The sequence below is a fragment of the Oncorhynchus masou genome, chromosome 20, assembly GCF_036934945.1.
Source record: "Oncorhynchus masou masou isolate Uvic2021 chromosome 20, UVic_Omas_1.1, whole genome shotgun sequence".
NCBI classification, from domain to species: domain Eukaryota; kingdom Metazoa; phylum Chordata; class Actinopteri; order Salmoniformes; family Salmonidae; genus Oncorhynchus; species Oncorhynchus masou.
Window position 1 is genome coordinate 11,138,116 of NC_088231.1, and position 13,361 is coordinate 11,151,476.

The 13,361-nt window shown below is 45.3% G+C and overlaps 1 protein-coding gene across 2 annotated transcripts in view; it reads right to left on the bottom strand.

Moving 5' to 3' along the window:
• Positions 1–422: 422 nt before the first annotated feature.
• The window catches only part of LOC135506975 (teneurin-3-like), a 425,857-nt gene continuing 412,918 nt past the window's right edge, over positions 423–13,361 (bottom strand). For both annotated transcript variants that reach the window (XM_064926416.1, XM_064926417.1), the window contains 7 exons: positions 10,167–10,392; positions 9,622–9,950; positions 8,394–8,902; positions 7,855–8,134; positions 7,422–7,689; positions 5,498–5,628; positions 423–4,124 (listed from right to left, as the gene is read on the bottom strand). In XM_064926416.1, coding sequence (XP_064782488.1) covers positions 3,369–4,124; positions 5,498–5,628; positions 7,422–7,689; positions 7,855–8,134; positions 8,394–8,902; positions 9,622–9,950; positions 10,167–10,392 — 2,499 coding nt within the window. In that variant the 3' untranslated portion in view covers positions 423–3,368. The remainder of the gene's footprint in view (positions 4,125–5,497; positions 5,629–7,421; positions 7,690–7,854; positions 8,135–8,393; positions 8,903–9,621; positions 9,951–10,166; positions 10,393–13,361) is intronic.

Below are 13,361 nucleotides of genomic sequence, written 5' to 3' on the forward strand. Positions count from 1 at the left end.
GGAAGTGTTATTTTGAGAGATCAGCAAAGTCAAAAGGAAAACTCAGTATGTTGAGTTCTGGTCTTCAGCCACTGTATGTGGCTTGGCTACTGCACTTTCGGCTGACGATGGGGGAGAGGGGGGCATCATAGTAGCAATGTGATACAGCAGGGGTAGGATCAACTTTGACTCCCCCTGCAGAATAAATGGCACATGGTACAGACCAAGACCAACCAATAACACCAGAGAAAATCCGACAACAACATAGTCAAATCAACACACAAACAACCTGGGAGTATAAGTCCTTCCACCTTTTGCCCACCTTGTCACACACATGAATAGAAAAATAAGCTCGGCAATACAATTCAATGATTGATATATATATATATATATATATATATATATATATATATATATATATATATATATATATATATATATATATATGTGTGTGTACAAAATCATAAAGCAAAAAAACAATACTTTCTCATTCGCTAAGTCTTTTTTACAAACTGTTTACAAAAGAAACAAGATTTGAACTACTGTATGAGGCGGTCACATTGACTGAAAAAGCAACATGGAAACATGAGAAACATCTGAGGAAGGGTGTTGTAATCTTCTGTTTGGGTAGCAGGTTGACGCTTATTTTCATGAGTCTTATCCTAGAGGCAGAACTGAGCGATTTTCCCTTAGACCAGCTGGAAAGTCAAAGTTGGCTATGTTGGAAAAATCCATGAAAACTAAAATTAGATTTTTGGTCTTACTTCAAGGATAGGATTAGGCATTAGGGTTAGTAGTGTGGTTAAGGTTAGTGTTAATGTTATGACTTTATGGCTGAGCCAGCTAGTGACCACTCTGCAGAGCTGCCTCCAGAACAACATTCATGGTGAAAAATGCGTTTGGGCATGGCTCCTGGGGATGTAGTGTTCGTGTGACTGGAAAAGTTTCCTCAAGTGTGGTTCAGATCATCACAACAACTAAAATCTTTGAAATGGTCATAGTTTGGTGTTAAAAAAGGTTTCTTTCTCTTTCTGTGGGTGAATATGTGTGTTATCCCCCTCAGGCAGAGAGATGAGTAGGGAGAGTTAGTTCATAGTGCTGATGACATGTTCATCACCCTGGCAACTCCTTTACATTACACTCACTAGCCATTTAGGTTATGTCGGAAAGATTACCCAGAGTGCACATAGAGCCGTTTGTAGGCTTTTCCCAGGTTTATTCTCTCGCTCTTTTCCCCTCCGGAACTTGAGCTAAACTCTGCCCTTTGCTCTATCTAATGAACCATTTGATGTGATTGTGTTTGCACTTGATTTTAGCCATGTTTAGGATAAAAGAAGTGAAGTTGGAGGAATACATTTACGAGCATGTTGTTAAATGGTCCCTTGGATTATGGTGGTGTTGTTTCTGTTCAAGTCAAGAGGCTCGTATTTGGTTCTGTTCAGTTCTCACTGCTGCAGTCATATCTGTGCTCTCTGTGCTGGTACAAGGAACATGAGTTTTTCCTAGCCACCTGCACTGCTTGCTGTTTGGGGTTTTAGACTGGGTTTCTGTGCAGCACTTTGTGACATCAGCTGATGTAAGAAGGGCTTTATAAATACATTTTATTGATGAGTTAAGCTCTTCCTAAAGTAGGTAGAGAAAGAGCAAAGAACTATAGTGGTTAGGACTGGAGAATTCTGGAAACGATCCCAAAATGTTCATAAATCCCAATTGGATCTTCCAAGTTTCTGGAATTTTCCATCCTTAATAGTGATTACGAGAAGCCTTCTCGTTTGAGCTGAGATCTAAGAAACAGCATGGTTTTGTGATAGGAAAAGCAGAAATAATATCTAGGTAAGACAACCAAGGGGTTTTGTTTTCAAACCCTCTAGCTGAAGAAGGACAAGTGGCCCTTCCTTGTGTCCTACTCAAAAGGACTTAAGGTTCAAAGGCTATGTCCTCAAGGCAGGATATACTACCGTACCGCATAGCCAAACTATTCTCCTGCTCTTGATAGTAGTAGTCTAGTATTTCCTAAGACATATGGTTGTCTGACTGACATCGACCATTCAACTGACACTTTTCTAATAAAAAATATAAGTGCCAAAACAAAATGTGGTTTAATCTCAAGATATCTGGGAATCTGATCAATGAAGGCAAGAAAATTAAAAACCCTACTTGGAATATTCTCAATGCAGAAATCAATAATACAGTAGGGTGGATTTTTTAAATGTTATTTCAATAAGCATTACCATGAATTATAATAGGATAAAATATTGAAAACTTAATGAAGAGTATAAACAGTAACGTATGACGAAGGGGAAAAAAAACATATTTTTTACGATTTTATTTTTTTAAATGTATAAACACTGTACATAAATTACTTTCTCTAAGAGGCTAATATTGATGTACGGATAAGTTTGGAATTTTTCATCTTAATAAAAAAATCCATAAAGATACTGTCTCACATTGTTTTTCAAAAGATTGGTTGGATATGATTCTTTCATTTCATTTAATTGATTAACTTCCTCCATACATACACACACACACAAATTGTCTCCATTGTACACACACACACACACACACACACACACACACACACACACACACACACACACACACACACACACACACACACACACACACACACACACACACACACACACACACACACACACACACACACACACACACACACACACACACACTCCCGATTCCCAAAACGTCCCACTTTGATCTAGTACTGGTAAAGATGTCACTTGGTGGGAGCTGTTTTGTCCCTTTTAGAAAGAAAAGCAGGAGAACAAGCAAGTGGTTTCAACAAGTGACTGTTTTGACTGTCTTTTGATGCCACCATGGTCCTGCAGCGAACAACAACACTACCTTTTTCAGTACACAAAGGTCAATCAAAGGTCAGTCGTCAGGATGTAGAATCAGATTATAGACGTTGTCCTTTGTAAGAAACCAGAAGGCTTTTTTTCTATTAGTCCAGACGTGTTGTAGTGGTATGCGTATGTAAACACATTTTTTCTTCCTTTTTAAAATATTTTTTTCCGAAAGCAAATAGCAGGAAGTCGATTTAAAAAACAAAAACTTTTTTTCCTTTCACAAAACTGAGAGTTCTGACTTTTTTCCCTCTCTTTTCAAGAGAGTCCACAGTCCATTCAACGCTGTATAGCACGGGACAAACATCTGCGTCAGTTGGAGCCGTCCCACAGTGGTAGTATTAGGTTTAGTTCAGTTTGAGATATTTCTACATTTTACTGTGTTTGTTTCAGCTAGGCGGCGTTAAACACAGCACTAGCCTGGACCCTCCCCCTTTTTAGAGAAAAGGGGGAGGCGAGGGAGGTTGCGGGGCAGGATTTGGAGGGGGTAGTCTCTTTGGCGGCCAGTGCCGAGGATTCTGTCTGTTACCTCTTCCCTATTTCGCTCTGCCTGAGGAACTGGATGTTGTTAGCGGAGTCTGCTAGCTCGGGGTACTGCTCTATGGAGAGGACGTAGTACCCATCGTAGCCCAGCACCTTCCCTCCGCTCAGCAGCTGCCTCTTCTCCCCCTCCGTCCACAGCCTCACTCCCTCCTCCCCCTCCCTCACCCGTTGTTGCTCTCTGGACCAGGCACTCGCCAACGCCTTCTGCCTGGCCTGCTCCAGAACACGCGCCTTCTCCTCGTCCAGAGTCATGCCGTAACGCACGTGGAGCGCCAGTGCGCCATACTGCAGCTCCACATCGGCGAAGCGCCGAGTCCTGCCGTTCACCACGGTGGTGGACTGGGACACAGTCACGTTGACTCCGTTCTCCAGCGACTTCCTCCCGCTTGTCAGCCTCAGCGCTCCCAGGTCGCTCTCCGGGAGGCTGGTCTTGATGAAGTAGTGCGTGTCGCGTCCCTCCACCGTGAAGTGCAGGTCCTCCAGGTAGAACGCATTGTTGAGGACGGCGGCGACCTTAATGCAGTCCTCGTTGGCGATGTTCAGAGTGTTGGTGACCACACGGCCCTGCGTCACCGCCAACATGACACCCTTACCGATCAGCGACTTGGCGGTGGCGAACCACAGCCAGGGTTTCTCCCGGTTGGAGTGTCGGCGGCTCAGTTGGATCTCCGGCATCCTCTCAAAGGACAGGAAAGCCTTGGCTTGCCGGGTCACTTCCTGTTGCACCCCCGAGATGGACTGATGGAAGGAAAGAGGGAGGAGTCAGAGAAGGGGGAGAAGAGAGGGAGGAGAGAGAGAAACGTCTAAGTTACACAGATATCAAATCAGAACTCTCTCTCCTTAACGGACACTTCTATGGGGTTGTTCAGTTTGTAAAGCCTGTTGTGTTTCTTTACCCACTGGGCACACTGTGGTTAAATCCACATGGTTTCCATGTCATTTCAATGAAATTACGTTGAATCAACGTAGAATAGATGTTGAATTGACGTCTGTGCCCAGTGGGTGGCTATTCCCCTAGTACTGTGTTATCTCAATAAAAACAAAATGATTCTCCAAAAAAAAGGAACAATATGAAACCAAATCCTAGACTGACATGGTGAAGAAGTGCTCCAGCTTCAGTCATTCAAAGGTTCCCTTTCTTCTAGAAATGTCCAATTTATATGGAGACAAAACAATGGAATATTGTTTTTGCAAGAAAAGGATCACAGGGAGAACTTTGTTAGTTTGTTATGAGAAAAACCCCAATTGCAACGACAACAAAAAATAGTTTTTTCAGAAATATGGGATTGTTGGGTTTGTGAGGAGAAACAACATAGCTTGTTCATTTCACACAGAGAGAAGAAGAAGAAGCGACAGTCATGGCAACGTAGTTAAACCAATAAGGGACTCATTTGCACTTCAAATACGTATGTATAATGACTTTATTTAAAGACAAACCAGAGGATGATTCAGCTGCGGTATAATTGGTGTGTATGTCTGTGTGTGTGTCTGTGTGTGTGTCTGTGTGTGTGTCTGTGACTTCTCTGTACTTTGTAGTCATAGGTGAACTGTGGACCACCCTGAACGTTGTTTGTCTCTTCTTCACTGGCAGTGCGTCTTAACAAGCTAAATCAACACGGTGGGTTGGTTGGTCTTCCAGCCAGCTGTGCTGTGAGATTGTGGTCGTGGGTTCAGTTTCTCAGTACAACCACAGTACGGAAATGAGAGTGGAGATAACAAGCTAAGGTTAATAAATCCCAGAGAGAGGTGGAGGGATATGACACTAGAGATAGGGTAAATAAACTAGACTAGAGGGAGGAAGGCGGAGGCATACGTCATACCGGGATGTTGTAATAAACCAGAATGAGGCGGAGGGATATGACAGTGGAGATAGGGTAAATAAACTAGACTAGAGGGAGGAAGGCGGAGGCATACGTCATACCGGGATGTTGTAATAAACCAGAATGAGGCGGAGGGATATGACAGTGGATAGAGGGTAAATTAACCCCAGAGGGAGGCAGATAGTACGATACCAGAAATATAGAGTAAGTAAGCGGAAGGGAGGGATAGGGAAGGATGGATGGGTGGAGGGAGGGAGGGAGGTAGGTAGGAAGCGGAGGGATACTACATACCGGCAGGTCGTCCCAGAGCTGGCTCTTCTTCATCTCCAGGGACGGCTGTGTGAGGTCAAACTTGGGGATGGGGAACCCGGGGATGGCATTGTGAAGGTGGAAACCAAACGTCACCAGCCAGATATTGACATCTGTAACCATCGTAAAGTGAATTACATTGTGACCATGAGAGAATAGGCCCCTGAGGGATATTATGTCCCTGATCTCTCTTTAGACGAACATATCAAGACTGTTTCAAGGACAGCTTTTTTCCATCCAAGTTGCAACATTGCAAAAATTATGCAGAAACATTAATCCATGCTTTTGTTACTTCTAGATTAGACTACTGCAATGCTCTACTTTCCGGCTACCTGGATAAAGCACTAAATAAACTTCAGTTAGTGCTAAATACGGCTGCTAGAATCCTGACCAGAACAATTAAAAAAAAAACATATTACTCCAGTGCTAGCCTCCCTACACTGGCTTCCTGTTAATGTAAGGGCTGATTTCAAGGTTTTACTGCTAACCTACAAAGCATTACATGGGCTTGCTCCTACCTATCTCTCTGATTTGGTCCTGCCGTACATACCTACACGTACGCTACGGTCACAAGACGCAGGCCTCCTAATTGTCCCTAGAATTTCTAAGCAAACAGCTGGAGGCAGGGCTTTCTACAATAGAGCTCCATTTTTATGGAATGTTCTGCCTACCCATGTGAGAGACGCAAACTCGGTCTCAACCTTTAAGTCTTTACTGAAGACTCATCTCTTCAGTGGGTCATATGATTGAGTGTAGTCTGGCCCAGGAGTGTGAAGGTGAAAGGAAAGGCTCTGGAGCAACGAAATGCCCTTGCTGTCTCTGCTTGGCCGGACCATGCCTCAGGACTACCTGACATGATGACTCCTTGCTGTCCCCAGTCCACATGGCCGTGCTGCTGCTCCAGTTTCAACTGTTCTGCCTGCGGCTATGGAATCCTGACCTGTTCACCGGACGTGCTACCTGTCCAAGACCTGCTGTTTTCAACTCTCGAGACAGCAGGAGCGGTAGAGATACTTTTAATGTTCGGCTATGAAAAGCTGACATTGCTACACCCTCGACAACCACTGTGATTATTATTATTTGACCATGCTGGTCATTTATGAACATTTGAACATCTTGGCCATGTTCTGTTATAATCTCCACCCGGCACAGCCAGAAGAGGACTGTCCACCCCTCATAGCCTGGTTCCTCGCTAGGTTTCTTCCTAGGTTTTGGTCTTTCTAGGGAGTTTTTCCTAGCCAACGTGCTTCAACACCTGCATTGCTTACTGTTTGGGGTTTTAGGCTGGGTTTCTGTACAGCACTTTGAGATATCAGCTGATTTACAAAGGGCTATATAAATACATTTGATTTGATTTGATGTCCCAATGTTTCAGATTAAGATAGGACAAACTGGAATGTCCCGAGGGGAAAATAGTAATTTCGAGTCATACCTTTCATGTTTAGCCAGAACTATAATCATGTGGAAAGGGTAACTGCTGAAAACAATAGCAATATCATGGTGATGCATAGCAATGAGGTAATATGCCACCGCGAGACAATTATTAAAGTTCACAGCCATAAAATATTCATACTAATAGTCTATTCACAATAGACTGTTTATCTATGGTCATCATGCAATGACAACATGTCCCTACTGTATTGCCATAACAGGCCTTACCGTTCTACATGGCAAGGTGCCAGACAAATATAATGAGACCACGGTTCTGTGCATTGCAGTACATTGGTTTGTATCTGCTTTGCGAAGCTATAGGGAGTAAATCAGAGTGCATTATAGGTCGCATCACAGCCTCTTATCTGTGATGTACTCCATTTGTGACATACTCGTTCTTCTATAAACCATCTAGAAGGTTTATGTCTTACATAAGCTATAAGCAGTCAACTCGAGTGAATTCACTGTCTCCCACCTGTGACGTACTCCTTGACCTCGTGAACTTTGCTGACAGGGTTGTTGTTCCGGAACATGTACAGGTTGAACGGCGCCGGGTCTTTCCCGACTCTCGTCCACGTCCCGATGTCTGGGGTGGTCCAGCGCCCCGCCGGGATGTCATAGTCCCGGTCCCCGAAATGCAGCAGGCGCGTCAAGGGATCGTAGAGACCCCCGTGGAAGCCGATCACCAGGACAAAGTCAGGGTTGGAGTCAAAGTAGACCTCGCCGTAGGCTGTGTACTGCACCTAAAAAAGAATCATGAAACACATTGAATAACGATCACCTCGCTGGATATGTAGATTTAGATACTTTTAGATTTAAACTAGCTTATATTTGATTTAATCCAACTAACAACACATAGAGGATCGGGGACTGTACATGAGGCCTTTCCAACTGGTCTGAAACCTTACCTGCTTCAGAAGAAGCCCATTACTACTGAACACTGCTAGAGGGGTTCCGGTGTTGTCACAGGCGATATAGAACTCCTCTCCGCTACTGATCTCCATGGCGAAGAGGTGTCCCTGCAGGTCGTAGTAGAGAGATGTGATCTCTGAGCTGCTGTGGTTGTAGACGTGAGTGATCCTGGTCGGGTAGTTCAGGTCTGCATAGAAGAACTGCAGGTGCTGGCCTAGACTGGTTCTGGAGGCCACACGGCGGCCCAACCCGTCATAGCGGTACTGGATGGTCCAACTGTTGGGGGAAGGGGGGAGGAGGAGAGAGAGAGAGAGAGAGAGACAGAGAGAGACAGAGAGAGAGAGATTTTATAATTAGGAAACATTACAGAGTATTAATAGCAGTGAAGGATGAATTATTTGAAGCAATTTAGACATTTAAAACATACAAGAATTATCAGCAAACAACACAATACAAATGAAATCCAAGTTGGGTGTATGTTTACAGTGGGGTATGGATGGTACAGTCTGGTAAGGTCACCAATCGTCCAACTAACCTGTTGCCTTTGCTGTAGACGCGTTCCAGAAGGCCCTTGGAGTTGTACTCAAAGATCTCAGCTCCTCTCTGTCTCAGGAACCCGTCATCGTCCAACCGGTACTGGACGTCCCCGAGTCGCGTGATGCGGTCTCGGAGGTCGTAGCGTAGCGGGGTGAGCCGGGCGCTGTTACCCGGGTTGAGCAGGTGGAGGTTGCCGTTCAGGTCGTAGTTGTAGCGCCACATCATCTTCTCGTTGAGGTAGACCGTCTGGAGCTGACCGTCCACGTCGTACTCGTAACCATACTTGGTCGTGTTGGCGAACGGTCCGATCTTGATCTCGCGTTTGGTTACCCGGCCCATGTTGTCATACTGGATGGTGATCCAGTACATGAGGGATCTGAAGATCTCATACTGGATCTCCTTGATCCGTCCGTGGACGTCAAAGTGCTTGGTGTAGGTCATGACGGCCGTGGAGATGATCTGGTTGATGTCGTAGTAGATCACACCGAACTTTCCGAATTGTTCCACCTTCAAATCAAATTTTATTTAATTAAAGAGCATTTAAATCACAAACACACGTTTAGTAAAATAATGAAATGTGTGAGAGAAAAAAAGCAAATAAAGATATAAATAAAATTATGTCTACATACATTTTTGGACTTTTATATGAACTAAATATAGACATTGATTCTTGAGAAATGTAACTTATCAATGTCTTACTCCATCAGAAATGTTTTAAAAGGTTTTAGCTGGGCCTCCTAAGTGGCGCAGTGGCCTAAGACACTGCATCACAGTGCTAGCTGTGTCACTAGAGATTCTGGGTTCGAGTCCAGGCTCTGTCGCAGCCGGCCACGACCGGGAGACCCATGGGGTGGCCCAGTGTCGTTCGGGTTAGGAGAGGGTTTGGCCGGCAGGGATGTCCTTGTCCAATCGCGCACTTGCGACTCCTGTGGCGGCCTGGGTGTAGTGCACGCTGACACAGTTGCCAGGTGCATGGTGTTTCTTCCGACACATTGGTGCGGTTGGCTTCTGGGTTAAGTGGACAGACATTGTATCAAGAAGCAGCACGGTTTGGTTAGGTTGTGTTTCGGAGGATGAACGGGCCTCACCCGAGTCCGTACGGGTGTTGCAGTGATGAGACAAGACTGTAACTACTAATTGAATACCATGAAATTGGGGAGAGAAAGGGTTAATAAAATAAAATTAAAATTAAAAATAAGGTTTTAGACTAAATTGAAGAACCTCACCTTCCCGGAGATGTCGTCAAACTGGTAGAGGTCAATGGGCAGCGGCGTCTCGTTGATGACAGCCTGCATGCTGGTGACCCGGAAGCTGTTGTCGTAGGTATAATCAAACCGTGCGTTCACCATGCCGTCCTCACTGAACCGGAAGATCTGCCGGTCCACCAACGGTCCAATCTGCCGGTACCGGATGGAACAGATGAACCCTTCACTCTGGAGGTTCACCGTCTTCAGCACACCGGCTGTCTCGTCGTAGGTGAAGCTAACCCTCGTAGAATCATACAAGATCTCCGCCATTTTGTTCTGTCGTCGGTATTTGTAGAGAATTCTACGACCTGTTGATGTAGAAGTGGATGGTTATTCTGTGTACAACACCAACATCAATTCCTAGCAATATTTGTTGAATTGGCAATACAGTTTTAGCTGAAGTTTTCCTAAACTTTCTGATAATGTTGTCTTTTTTTGTGATAAAAAAAAATGTACTTGATGACAGACGAGACAAGGACGTTAGACACATAACACAACCGTAGCAGCTCTGACAGGTGTCTGACCTGTCCCTAGGTGGGCCACTCTGAGGAGCTGTCCGTCTTCGCTGTAGTCGACGGTGACCGAGGCGTTGCTCTCCGGGGGGTTGTAAATGTTGCGATAGTAGCCCAGGGAGCGGATGGTCTGCATGGTGTGACGGGCCACCGAAGGCATGGTGACAGCAGACAGGCGGTCCAACAGGTCGTAGTCAAAGATGTACTGACGCTGGCTGTGGAGCAGGAGCACCATGGACTGGAGGGAGGAGGACGGAGGTGGAGGGAGAAGGACGGAGGTGGAGGGAAGAGGGAGAGTGATGGGAGAAAAGGAAGATGGGAGAAAGGAGGGATGGAAGGGAGAGAAGAAGAAAGGAAGAAGAAAGGAGAATGAGGGATGGGAGAGGAATGGGAGAAAAGGAAGAAAGGAGAATGAGGGAAGGGAATGAGAGAAGAAGAGAATGAGGGATGGGAGAGGAATGGGATGGGAGAAATGGAAGAAAGAAGAAGAAAGGAGAATGGGAGGGATGGGAGAGGAAGAGAGAAGAAGAAAGGAGAATGAGGGATGGGAGAGGAATGGGAGAAAAGGAAGAAAGAAGAAGAAAGGAGAATGAGGGATGGGAGAGGAATGGGAGAAAAGGAAGAAAGAAGAAGAAAGGAGAAGGAGGGATGGGAGAGGAATGGGAGAAAAGGAAGAGAGAAGAAGAAAGGAGAATGAGGGATGGGAGAGGAATGGGAGAAAAGGATGAGAGAAATAAGAATTTATTAATTCTAATGTACATTACAAATTCAAATGGAGCACTAAACCAGAAATTAACATTCCATTTCCTGAAAGATTTTCTTTATTTTAATTGAGTTATCCTTGACCTCCCTCACACCCAGTCTCTAAACGCAGAACTCTGTTAAATGCACTTCACTGCATTAATTCTAAAGTGTTCCGTAATTATTGGCATTTGCTAGCACTCCTCTCCTTTCTTCTCCGCCCATGTGTGTGTGTGTGTGTGTGGAGTAGTGTAGGGTCTACCTACTAATCTCATAAAGGTAGGCACCAGTGGAAGTCACAATCACTTAGCCAAACAGCAGGTAATTAGCGACTTTGCATAGCGGCGGGGGGGAGAGTGGAAGTGGATGGTTACGTCTGAAATGGCACCCTGTTCCCTATGTAGTGCAGTACTTTTGACCAGGGCCCATGGGGCTGTGGCAAAAAGTACTGCACTACATAGGGAATCAGCTGCCATTTCGGACGCAGTCGCTATGCTAGTTAGCGAATGGTTGGTTGTAATTTCAACAACAAAAATTTTTACCGAAGAATGAGGCCCATAAGTAGGAAGGTGAGCAGATGAGCATCTTAGTGCGTCAATAACAACAACAACTTCACTCCAGTCCCTCCAGGATTCTGATATGCATCTCTGGCTGTGTTGGTTGGTTGGTTGGTTTCCATCCATCCATCCATCCATCCATCCATCCATCCATCCCCCTCCCCCTCTCCCTCTCCCTCTCTCTCTCCCTCTCTAAAGAGGGAGTCTGCCTGGAGGATCCTTCACCTTGTCTGTCATACATGGACAGACATTAACACAAGCTCCCCAGGCACTGTGTTTGTGTCCCTGTGTATGTTTGTCTGTCTGTTTCTCTGTATGTGTGTGTGTGATTGTGTGTGTGTGTGTGTGTGTGTGGCTACTGTGGCAACATATGTTTGGCCAGGGATATGTCTCTTGCTGGTCACTCTACCAGGCTCTTGGCCGGAAGGCCAAGCGGTGTCCAGCCCTATTTCAAACTTATACTGAACTGAAAGATTTGAATGAGTTACAGTTCATATAAGGAAATCAGTCAATTTAAATACATTTATTAGGCCCTAATTTATGGATTTTACATGACTGGGTATACAGATATGCATCTGTTGGTCACAAAAAAATGATGTTTGGTCGTAGATCAGAAAACCAGTCAGTATCTGATGTGACCACCATTTGCCTCATGCAGCATGACACATCTCCTTCACATAGTGTTGATCAGGCTGTTGACTGTGGCCTGTGGAATGCTGTCCCACATGTCTGGTGAATATGCGGGCCATGGGCGAACTGGGACATTTTCAGCTTCCAGGAATTGTGTACAGATCCTTGTGACATGGGGCCGTGCATTATCATGCTGAAACATGGAGGTGATGGCGGTGGATGAATGGCACCACAATGGGCCTCAGGATCTCGTCACGGTATCTCTGTGCATTCAAATTTGCATCGATAATACGCAATTGTGTTCGTTATATCTAGTTTATGCCTGCCCATAGCATAACCCCACCGCCACCACCTCTGTTCACAACGTTGACATCAGCAAACCGCCAGCCCACACGACGCCACACACATGGTCTGCGGTTGTGAGGCTGTCTGGACGTACTGCCAAAGTCTCTAAAACAACGTTAGAGGAAGCTTATGGTAGAGAAATGAACATTCAATTCCCTGGCAACAGCTCAGGTGGATATTCCTGCAGTCAGCATGCCAATCATCTGTGGCATTGTGTTGTGGGACAACATTTCTGGGATCCTTTATTTCAGCTGATGAAACATGGGACCAATACTTTACGTTTACATTTTTGTTCAGTGTAGTTTATTTGTCATTATGTAAATGTAACCTCTGGGATCGTCTCCACAGCTTGTCCTGGAAGTGAGAACGGAGAAAAGTTTCTGCTACTCTGGGGAATTAGCTTGGGATCTCTCTCTCTCTCTCTCTCTGTCCCACCCTCTCTCTCTCTCTCTCTGTCCCACCCTCTCTCTCTCTCTCTCTCTCTCTCTCTGTCCCACCCTCTCTCTCTCTGTCCCACCGTCTATCACTCTTTCTCTATCTCTCTCCTTCTGTACTCTCCAACCTTCTATCCCTCTCTGTTCTCTCTGTGTTGTGTCCCTGTGGCCTCCCCATGCTGTCGAAACCCCGGCTCCAGCCTCCTCCTCTCCCCTGGGTCTCGTTCCCATAACTCTGGTCTTCACTAGTCCCTCTTAAGCCATCACTCTGTACACTAGCATCCACAAACAATGTCTATTTTATCTTCCTGCTGTTGCTCTCTCTCTCTCTCTCTCCCCCCCACCACCTCCTCTCCCCTCTCCCCTCTCTTTATATATCCCTTACTACCTAAAGGGAATATGGTCCTTTTATAGAGCCTGTGCAGACTCCCTTGTATATTTTTCAAAGCATCTTTTCTGTTTTGACACTCATAGCTTTCAAGGGGGCCTTCAATGACTTT